This window comes from Nematolebias whitei, chromosome 7 (assembly GCF_014905685.2).
Source record: "Nematolebias whitei isolate Nwh7 chromosome 7, NemWhi1, whole genome shotgun sequence".
In the NCBI taxonomy this organism is placed as follows: domain Eukaryota; kingdom Metazoa; phylum Chordata; class Actinopteri; order Cyprinodontiformes; family Rivulidae; genus Nematolebias; species Nematolebias whitei.
The window spans coordinates 8,445,908-8,457,798 of record NC_056504.1 but is presented as its reverse complement, the minus strand read 5'-3'; the positions used below and the strand labels follow the sequence as shown (position 1 = coordinate 8,457,798).

Genomic DNA, 11,891 nt, shown 5'->3' with positions numbered 1-11,891 from the left:
AGTAGTCCCCTAATAAGGCTTGGCTATGTCTTCCCCAGTAAGTACTGGTTAACTACCCATTAGTGTTCCCTAGTAGTTAATCAAATTTTGTGTACCTTATTGTAAAGTGTTACCAATTAATTGAATAATAAGAAATGTTTAAACTTTGCAATTTACTCCAAAAAGAAAAAAAAAAAAAAACAAGACGAGTTTTTGCAGCAGGGTAAAAATCTGTTCAAAGAAGAATGGAACAAGACCGATAATTAAGAAAACTAGTGTGAGTAAGGCTTTGAGATGCCTTTGAAAAAGTAACAGTTAATAGAAAACTGTAAGAGAGGAGATAGAGCTGTGGATGGTGAAGGTGATAGTGAAATGTAAAAATAATTAGAAATAAAGAGGTTCTGTCAGTGAAGGGGAGTGAGGTGTGGAGGAAAGAACTGAAACACGACTAAAGGGAAACGATGCAAGTGAAAACAGCTCTGTTAGGAAAAAAGACTGAAACTGAGACAAAGCATCATTTTTGGATGATAAAAAAGTAAATAATTTTCATGTTTGTGTTCGGCTATCAGTAGTAGCAGGTGGTACGCCCCACTGTGAGCCTCGGACTCTCCGCTAACTCTGATGAAAACAACCACACTATTCAGTAGACTGCTCACACACAGAGCGTTAGTTACATGTACTGTTATTCCAGTTACTGACATGTTTTTGATCATTCTAGCATGCCGTCTTTCTTTTTATATAGCTCCAGAGCGACTGCTACGAAACATTCCCATACCTCTCTGTGTGTTATTTTAATAAACTAGTTCGCATTTGCTTGTTCACATATTTTTGTCTTTATGTCTCTTTTTACTTGCCTTCAACGCCGTCTTTCTTTCACATCCGTCATCACCACGGCGACCACCGTACGAACCCACAGGCCTTATAAAGATTAGCTGTTCTCTCTCCCATCCCTCCACCTTCTGTTCTCTTTGTCAGATCTTTATTCCTCTTTATCAGCATCTACAGCCAAATGTGTCGTCCATGCTGCTCCACTCCACTGATCGTCATCCCAACATCAATTCTCTCCTGCACCCCACTACCCCTCTCCCACACACACAGGGTTCAGCAGCCATGTGTCTTACTTCATCCAGGTGAAGATAATGTGTTGGGGTAAATTGTGACAAATGGACTTTCATTGTAAAGACTGCTGTGTTTTTATTATTATCATTTTGAAAGGACATTTCATCTCACCCCGCATTGACATGAACAATCATTAATAGTAGACAACATAAAATCAAGATAAATACAAATGCTACAGTAAAAAAAAAAAAAAAAAAAAAGTAAAAATTTGTTAAAATTTTTGCATAGCTGCCTCAAAAATATATACTTTTTAATTTTACATTGAATCATTTTTTTAAACAAAACTTTATTGTACTGAGCTCCTATGAGGGACTTAACAGTTTTTTATGACAGAATAAAATGGTATGGTATGGTAATGGTAATTTTCTGCAGAATACAGGTTCATGAACTGAAGTATTTCAAACGAATACAGGTTTAGTTTCTCGGGCTGCGGCGGTAGCTCAGTGGTCAGTTTTGCTTTCTTGTAAATTTGAGGCAGCAGGTTCGAGCCCATGTTGCTTCTGGAAGAGCAACCAGACTAAAACAGATGCCAAATCTTTCATGCGAGTTTGTGGCTGTGATGGCCCCAGCAGAGAGAAGAAGAGCAACAACAAGCTCAACATGTTATATTACTGTTCATTAATACAATTTTAAAGTTATTTTAGTATGGTCAAGTAATTAGTCACATGAAACTGCTATTATAAATATATGCTCTATTTATAATAGTGCATTTTTTAATTTTATGGGATGCATAATTCTTCCTACGACGGAGCTTTAGGGCCATGCTAAGAAAAAAAAATTAAAAGCCATAAAATTACGAGAATAAAGTCGAATAAATCTTAATATTATGAGAATAAAGTCGTACAAGACTTTTTTTTCCAGCTTTCATTTATTTATTTATCATTTTCCCACGAGTTGGATCCACGACACGGCCTGTCAATCAATCCAGTAGGCGTGTCAGTAAATGACCAATCCGAAGCTAAATGCTCCTCACCTGCAGAGAGCTGCTGCAGCCCATCAGAGCGTACCACCTTATTGTAAGCAGGTTCAAAGTCCTGATGCTGATAATGATGTGCTACAGATTAACTATCTCCTTATATATAAAATCAATAACAAAGTATAACCTAACAAGATGCTCAACATTCTTCATTTCATCACAGTTAAAATGCAGTAAACCTGCTTTATCGTGTCGGCGTTCGGATAATATTATGACTCATTTAGCTTCAGATTGGTTATTTGCAAACACTCCTACTGAATTGATTGACAGGTCTCGTTGTGGATCCGACTCGTAGAAAACAAAAAGATAAATGAGAGCTGCAAAAAAAAAAGTCATTCGACTTTATTCTATTAAGATGTTATTCGACTTTATTCTCGTAATACTACAACTTTATTCTCATAATTTTATGGCTTTTATTTTTTTTTCTTAGCATGGCCCTAAAGCTCCGTTGTTTCTTCCCTCTCCTGCTTCATTATACCATTTTTTGTTATTTTAATTTATTTCCTGTCTAAGCCAAGTAAATGTGGGGAGTCATAGCTGGATGATCACCAAAGTGTTTCTGCAGCTTCCCTTCTCTCATAAACAGCAGGAAACACAGAGGTGATTGTGGATGAGATCATGTTTTTAACAAGCTGATAAGAGCCACACTCATTTTGTTAAGCACAATCAACTCTTCTTGAGTAATGTAGAGTTCTTTACAACACCCGCTGTTCAAAACTTAAACACGAGGAAAGGGTTTATTTTCAGCGGCTCACATCCTCCATCTATTATGCACGTATGCATGCTGTGAGTGGATGTGAGCAGATTTACACAATGTATAAATCTGCAGAATGCTTTCCACACTAATATGCATGCTAATGGTGATATGACGTGTCGTTGTAACAAAAGTCTGACTGTAAGGATTGTCGGTGTTGTAGAAGCCACTGGAAATAATGTCCAATCTCATGCGAAAGGAAAAATAGCAAGGCAGCAGGATTTTCTCCATCACTGCCTGGGTGAAGCAAGAGGAACATTATCATGAATTTTAACATATTTAAAACTAAAAGATGTACCATTAATAGTTTGTCAAAGACTTTAACCGTGCATACATTATATCCCACGTCTGAAAATGGCTTGAATCTCTTTTTTCACTTACTGGAAGAAAGATTATTCACATTTCTAATAGAAAACTGTGTGTGTTGTCTTTAGTGTGTTAAATGTTACAGCCTGCTTGGCTTGTTGTCACTACTATAAAAATGATTTCAGCATTAATTGATTTCAAAGAAACTGCGGATTTGCTCAACATAAATACACTAAATTTACCATAACTTCAGAAGTTTGATGGTGTTTGATAAGTGGCAGAATGATTATCTTTGTCAACCGTTAGTAGATTAAAATAACTACCCAGCTGTGGGTTTTAACAGTATAAATATTCTGCACTTATTTTAAACTATTCAGTTCATCTCTGTGCTGCTCAAACATACGATAATTCAATTCAATTCAAAAATACTTTATTGATCCCAAAGGGAAATGAATTGTTGTTGTAGCTCATCGTCCTGGTTTCATTAAGAGTTGTTCTAGATGCTGATGGCTTTGGGCAGGAAGGATCTGCAGCAGTTCATCCCACAGCAGATCTGAAGAAACTGGCTGCAGATGCCGATCCGTCCACCCAGACCCAGCAGAACTCTCGATCCTCTTGGGCAGCAGGACTGCCTGACTGCCAGGCAGAACTCCTCTCCGAGTGATGTAATTTCTCCCAGCAGCCTGTCGAGTGCCTAATCGCTGCAGACTTAACTGCAGGTGCCGGGGGATGATCTCAATCCTCTTGCTGTCAAGAGCCACGTTTCCCGCTACCCCCAAGATCTCTGCGGTCAGGCATACAAGCACAGCCTCCAGGTAGATGGGAATGCATCCACGGCACCTCCTTTTCAACTCATTTGGAATTTGGGACTGTAGTTGAGGTATTTTTTGAGCTTTTGAGATGTTAATCAGCTGCTCCCAGCTGTAGAAAACCACCTTGTTGTCATGGTTACGCATCATAACAAATGTCCAAAAGTAAAAACATTTTCAGTAAAAATTCTTCTAGCGGCACAGCATCTGATACCAGAGGAAAATCATCTGAAAAAGTTATTAACATCCAGAAAAAAAAAAGAGTAATTAAAGTTTTCAAAAGCAAAAACTCAGAATGAATGTAAGAGAGCTGCTCCAACATGCAGCCACCTTGAGCGGCGCAATTCTGGAACAGAAACAGAAAATGATCATTTAGATCTGCTGCTCTGCTCATCTTTCTGAGTCTTTGCAGTGAATTTCAGCTCAACGTTTAGCTGTCTGTGCTGTAAATGTACTGCTTTTGTTTTCCTAGCATGAGATTTTGCACTGAGAGACAGTTGGTTTCCACATGAGCAACAGAATAACTCTCAGAGCCCAATGCATATTACTGCCCAATCACCAAAGTGTCAACGAGCCCGTGGGCCAAGTGGAGCATTTAGCAGCTGAAGAGCCGCTTATTTTCCTCATGGGTCAGTGGAGACCCCAGAAAAGACTGGAAACACATCTAATTAAGAGTGAGTGATAGTCTTGTATTTGCCAGGAAGGCAGAAATGTTGCTTTGAAGGCAGCACTGGTCTAGTGATAAGTAGATGACAGTCAGTGCATTTATACACAAAAAGATTTGTGAATAATGGATCCAAAATTACTACAAACATATTTATTACAAGAAATCAAATCAAAATTCTGTAAATCTTTTGTAAAACATTTAAATGACGAGAGATAAACATCAATAATCTGTTAATGACATGATTTTTTTTTTTAATTAAAGCAAATTTGGTCTCTATGTAAAATAAATTGTTTTTTGCTGTCGTGCCACAATATGTTGTGTTCAAAACATAATGGTTTCATCTGTGCCTACATAACAAGACAAAACTACGTCAAATAAAAGAAAATGGTAACCTACAGAGACAATCCCTTTTAGAATGCCCCCAAACTGTACGTTTTGTATTTTCACTTGGACCGACACATTTTTACTTCATACAGCTTATTTTGAAACTACCAAAAAGAAAAACATATATGTTAGACAAGTAAAAAAATAAATAAAACCCACACACAAACGACTTTGGTTTTACAGAGAAACTGGATGCACACGCTGCCTCTTAAGAAATCAGCTGCTGTCAAATTATTCTCATTATATATTATATTTAGTTGATAAAAATTGTGCGTTTGTTAATAATGTCTCTGATAAAAGGATGATTAGAGGTCGGCCGATGAGTTTGGTGAGTTTTGCTACGACTAATGCAGATCTTTAAAAATCAGGGCAGCTGAGAGCCGATACACAATGCTGACTTTTTGTTTTTCATTTTATCAGTATTTATTTTTCTGTCTGTCCGTCCATCCATCCATTAATTATCTTCTGCTTGTTCTGAAGTCAGATCACGAGGGCAGCAGTTTGAGCAGGGAGGTCCAGACATTTCTTTCCATAGCCACCTCTTCCAACTCTTCAGGGAGGACTTCAAGATGTTCCCAGGCCAACCGAGAGACATAATCTCTCCATTGTGTCCTGTGTCTTCCCCAGGGTCTCCTCCCAGTTGGACATGCCCAAAGCACCTCCCTAGGGAGGTGCCCAGGGAGCATCCTTACCAGAGTTAGTAGCCATAGTTGAGGGTAGGAACGTAGACCAACCAGTAAACAGAGCTTCGCCTTACAGCTCCCTCTTCACCACAACGGACCGGCACAGAGTCTGCAATACTGCAGACGCTACACCAATTTTTGTTTATTTTTCATTTACCAAAAATAAATAAATAATTTACTTAACTAAGTGTATATTTAACAACTCTTAGAAGAACTTGTAAAAGTAATATTCTCACTTACAGAACTAAACTCTGGACTGAGCTGAGCTGGTTGTAGCAGCTGCTACTGCATACATACTACTACTTAGTTTTCTTTACTATATGCATAGTGGTCAATATCTGTCCAATAACTTATCAATGTTTATTAGTATTTAATATAGTATTGCCATCAATAATCTGCCCCAGGAATCCTAATCAGAGCAGCATGTTTATCAAGAAATTAGCTTCTGCTCCCTTCCTAAATATCAGCTGAAGTTGTTTGTTTTCTTCTTATAACCAGTCAGCTTGCCGGTTTCTTCAACTGGCTGCTGTACAATCATTGAATATCATCATTAATCGTCAATACATAATGTTTATAAAGCAGTCATAGCCACAGTGGCTGTGGGTGGCTGATTGTCGGCTCTGGCCACAGTCTCTGTCCCCTCAGAGTGAAGGCAGGAGCTGAGTGCTGTTAGCACTGAGCTGAGAAGACAGTTATTGATTCTCTACTTGTCTGTTTTGTTTTTCACAGGGAAAAGACAAGTGAGCAAGTCTGATGTGTGTGTGAGAGAGAGAGTAAGGCCTTCTTCTGTTTGCTGCAGATGTCTCTGCTGTGTGTACACTGCCCATTAGCTTATATCTGTAGAAGTGTCAACACACTGTTGCTTTCACAGAGTTGATGAACAAAGCTTATTCCCAGCAAACAAACACATTTGTCACAGATATGACTTCTGTTTCCTTTTCACATTTCTGACTAATTGGATAAAAACTGGCAGGTGGAAGAATGTGGATTTGAATTTTTGTGTCTTTCAGGACTTTTGTCTAATTTTACTGCATATGTGGTCAGCTTTGATTCTTATACAATTCAAATAATGTTTCAACAGATTTAAAAAGGTTAATATAATTTATATGAACCATTTATATTATATAAATGACTATAGATCACTTGGTTGACTCTAAAAAGAGACTGGCATCTGGTGTAAAACTCTGACACTGCAGTGGAACTGTCAGGTGGTTTGTGAACACTGTAACCTGGTCTTTCTTTCATTGCAGTTCTATTAAAATGCAGACGCTGTCGCTTGCTGCTCCTAATAAAGCAGCAGCTAAAATTCAGCGCAGACCTTGAGGTGGAATATTTGGCTGCCCTCGCTGTTCAAGGTGTTGTGCACAAAAAGCTTTTCCTGTCTTTAAATTATCCAAGTGTGGATGGCAGGAGTCCAGCTTTGGACCTGGGGCACCAAATTGAGCTGTGTGCACTGTGGGAGGTGCTAGGGGTCAAGTTGAAAATCAGGAGCCGCTTCATACACTATGCATTAGATTTAATGTGCAAAAGTGCAGCAATACCAACAACCCTGTCCACACAATGCCTTTAATACACACACACACACACACACACACACACACACACACACACACACACACCATCTTCTAAATAAACGCCTGCACACATAGCAGCCACCTTTACACAAATAGTTTTGACGCGCACATGCAGACACACACTGCCCCCTCTTTTATATCTCAGGACGGGAGTGGAACAGTAACGTTAAATCCTCTTGTCACATTTGCCACTCATCTCCAATTCAAAGGCACGGCCTGCGATGCCCTCGGATGCACTTGGCAAGTGAACAGCTAACCTGCCCGCCAGCAAATCTGCCTGCCAGCCGAGCACAGAGGCAGTTAGCATGCCAACTAGCCCACCCTTCAGCCACAAGCTAATGCTTCACTAACCCTGAGTCGCCCCGTGTCTCTTCCTCTGACTGAGTGTTCATGTAGTGAAACAAGGAGCGTTCGGTTCCACTCTGCACTAAACCAGCTTTCTAAAGAACAACTGCTATTTCATGTTGTTTACTCGACATTTATGTACCACAACACTTACTAATTGTATCTTTTTAAAAAAAAAAAAAGCTGCCAAGTCACTTGGGAATAAATTTGATTTTTAAAAAATTCTGCAAAGCTGCTTGTAATATTTCTTTAATGTGCACAGTTTTAATTCCAAAATGAGGAAAGCTCAACTAGATGTTTTGTATTCTTTGAAATTAATTTGGCAACTAAAGTTTGTATTAAAGACAGACTATTCTACTAAGGCTAAGAATCCTACAGTAAATCTGTCTAGATGTCTGCTTTGCCATTAAAACCTCTGATGTGAGATTTATTTGTTGTTGTTTTTGTTCTTGCTTTTTGTTTTAATGAAAGTAAATATCTTATTAATAAGTTTGTCTTCTTTCTTGAAGTATTGTGCATTTAATTAGAAAAAAATCAACTACTCACATAACTAACAATCTTGATCATCTTTTTTTCCACAAAACAAGTTTTTTCTGAACCAGTTGTGCTTGCATCACATAATATTTAATGGTAAATATCTTAGATAGAGCAAATAACGCAAGGAAATGACTTCTACACAAAGTAAAAAATGGATTCTGTCAAGAAGGGGAGGTTAAAACAAATATTTATTCAAATGTTTGTTAACTTAAATTTTTTTTTTTCTTTTCCAATGGAAAAAAACAAACTCCTAATAAAGTTTTCAGATATTAGATACATGTTGTATTGATTACAAATCATTATCTAATACAAGTATAATTCATACAGACACCCAAAGTCAAATTCCAACCATTTACAACAAACTCAACAATTATAGATCAGTAAATAAATACTCAGGTTTCAACAATATAACTTTATTCTCAGCATTTCTTTGTTAATAGTTTAAAAAAATGGATGTTTAGACACTTTGACCAAAATCAAGCAGTTATTGATCCAGCTATTTCTGGGAGATCTAAACCTATTTTCACCTATTTAACAATATGTTTGGCTAACAAGCGTATCCTTTCCTTGGAAACATGCAAACGTACCAGACAAGGAGGATTTTAATTAATAAACCAGCTTTTATGAGACGAGGAACCGAATCTGTGAATTATTGTGGCTGCTTGGGGGCCTAGCGAGAGCACAGACTGCTTTCCAGGACTGTGCGTCTCCAGTGAGCTCCAAGCCTTCTCCGTCAATCATCTCTAAGGCTTTTAGATGATTTTTACAGAGAGGTAGGCAGTTTAAAATCCAGTGTTAGCTCAGCTCATGCGTTTTTGTTTAAAAACAGTTCAAGAGCCAGTAGAGTCAAGTTGAGAACTGATTTAGGGTGCAACAGACCCTCTCTTTAAAGGCATATACAGTGTATGCTTACAGCCAGGTAATAAAGGAAAGAGTGTAGTAAAAATGAGTACAAGGTTTGCATATTGTTTAGTTTGATGACTAAAAATAAAAGACAAAAAGCAAAATTGTGACTGAAACAATTCCAGTTCTCTGAGGAAATGACCAGCAGCTCGTGGTCTGCACGTGCTTGTTATTTGTATATGACCCACTTTGTGGAGGATTCATGGTCATGGGTCCAGCCGGTACCTGATGAGATGACCCACATAAAAATACTTTGTCGTATCCAGGGTGGGTTAGAATAGTGGAGCCCAAAGTTCATGTTTCCAACAGATTAGCTTGGAATCAGTCCCTGATACTGAACATGTCCAACAGCAGTCTCAACGAATCAGAACAGGCTCAGTTCTGATTGATGACATCATCAGTTGAAGGGTGGACGTTCATCTCTCCAGATGATGTTTGGACCACATAAATATGATCTTACATAAAAGCAGGAGGATGACTCATGTCCACGTTTCCACCTTTGACTCTCTCAACATTTACTTCTTTGGATGTCAAAGCTTTGTACATGTTGTACTAATACTGTTACAGATGGTGGAGCTTTGCAGCTCTTTACTCTAAAAAAAATACTCAGAACAGCATAAATGAAGTGCACCAATAAATCTGTTTTACCTTCATCTTTTTGTGTGTGTTTCTGTTGCCTTGTTCAAGGGTTTTTATCTTCAACTTGCCCCAAGTTGCTTTAGTCCTACTGCACCATGAACACTTTCATGCAGCACAACAACTTTAAAACTTAAAATACCTATCTGCATGTGAATATGTATGCGTCATGTTTGTTTATTTTTCATTCCCCCCCCCCCAAAAAAATAAAAAATAAAAAATTGGAGACTGTTTATGTGATTGAATTCCTAATTTAGGAATTAAAAATTTCAGTGCTTCATATTTGACCTTACCTCTCTTCTAACCAGCAAAAAGCAAACACATTTATGTTTATTTTATTACTTTTTCATTTGAGTAAATCTGTGCATGACTATAAGTAAATGAGTCTATATTCAGTTAGACAATACTTTCTATATATATATAAAAAAAACAATCAGAAAAATGTCATAAAAATCAACAGTTAGATTGACAGAAGCTTCGTTCGTTAGCTGAACCTTTATTTTGTTGATTTGCAGACTCTTCCTGTTAGAGCAAGTTTCTGACTAATGAGCCGTGCCTTCAGGGTAAAACAGCATCGCCTCCTGCAGTGAAACGAAGCTGCAACAGATATTTGAATCGTGAATTTTCTTGTTATTATGGTAAATGTGTGTGACGTAACAGAGGCTGTATTTTGGTGGAGGGGAACTGAGTTTCCCTTTTTGCTTCCAGTGATGTAAATTCCTAATTTGACAGCTTCTCTCCTTGTTCTCCCACCCCCTTCTTTGTGTTTCTTCTCACTTTTTTCAGAGCCCTTTGACGAATCACGGCTGAGACGTGCAAAGAAAAAAGCACGAGCGAGTGGAGAAGAAGTGAAGAAAATGAAAACGCATCAAATCCGTCCATGTTTTTTCCTCCATATCGCCTCTCTGTCCAGCCATTCGTTGGGGCCACCATGATGGATCAACTCTTACCTTTTCCCCAATCGCACTTTTTCTCCTTTTTTCTGTATTGCCTTGACTTGTCACTTCAGAGTGTCAGATGAGTTGATTTATTGTCAACTTGTGCCAGAACTCCTGCTGCTGCTGCTGAAATAAATTCCAGTGATCCGGTGGTGATGACACTGTTGTGTTCTTTCTGTGTGTGTGTGTGTTAGGTGGCAGACTGTCCCTTGTCGCAGCAAGCTAATAATGCTTCCAATACTGAAAATGGGGTTGTGTGTACCCTTCTGACAAAGCTGTGCAGACCCACGGGGCTTGATTTTGTGGAGAGGTGAGTGAAGGAAATGAGAGATGAATGGAGGACGGATGCAGAGATTTGTGCGTGATGTGTTAAAGAGGGTGTGTGTTGTTCCTGTAGATTGCAATCGTAAGCGTGCCCGCTGTCATCTATAGGTGCTTGTAAAAAAGTGATTTCACTTGAGCATCGCGCCGGATGTCTCGCACGTTGTCTCTGCTAGCTGCGTTTCCATAGCGACAGCGGGGGTTTGTGCCAGCGGCAAGGTGTGGAGGAACCTTCCAGATAACCCTGAAGGTCAGCAAACAGAGCTACAGCTCGCAGCGGTACACACGTAAACCCCTTCCTCTGTGTGTGTGTGGGTTTCCACTATATGGACATGGCTGGTCACCCTCGGAATGACAGACTTGTCGCATCCACGCGTCGACGCCGTACGCACGCACACGTACAGCAAACGTACAGTTTCGGCGGTCTTTGAACACACAGCCACGTGCTCGTTGCTCAGTCTGAGCGCACGTTCACACAAGTGGCTGTCAGTGACGATGTAGCAAAGTGTGTTTGTTAATGATAGCTGTGAGGAGTGATCTATTGATCGCAGTTTGACTCCCGCTTGCCCCCACAGCATCGATCATGACGTCCACAATGGCACAGACCGATCCATACGATGCGCACGCTGTTACACAAATGTAGTAAAATGAGAGGAAAAAGGAACGTGGATGAAAGTAACTGGGATTCTGCGAGTTTGAGAATGCATTAAACTACAAACCTCACTTCCAACTACTAGTCTGCTCTGACCCATCAGACGCACACACATTACTTATATTAAAGGCAGCATCATATTAAAGGTTTCAGCCTGTGACTCTGATATCCTTTCTCTCTCCCTGACATTTCTTTACAAATACCAGCCTCTATTCAATCTGTTATTGCCTTCTCCCATTCAGCAATTCTTTGATTAAACAAGCTCCTGGAAAGCCCAAGCTCTGCTATCTGCCATTTGGCTTTTATTA

At 39.1% G+C, this 11,891-nt stretch overlaps 1 protein-coding gene across 2 annotated transcripts in view; it reads left to right on the top strand.

Annotated features, from left to right (window-relative positions):
• LOC119412237 (MICOS complex subunit mic25a) overlaps positions 1–10,627 on the top strand; it is an 83,720-nt gene extending 73,093 nt beyond the window's left edge. For both annotated transcript variants that reach the window (XM_037679220.1, XM_037679219.1), the window contains one exon: positions 10,459–10,627. In XM_037679220.1, the coding sequence (XP_037535148.1) occupies positions 10,459–10,482 (24 nt within the window). In that variant the 3' untranslated portion in view covers positions 10,483–10,627. The remainder of the gene's footprint in view (positions 1–10,458) is intronic.
• Positions 10,628–11,891: the final 1,264 nt, after the last annotated feature.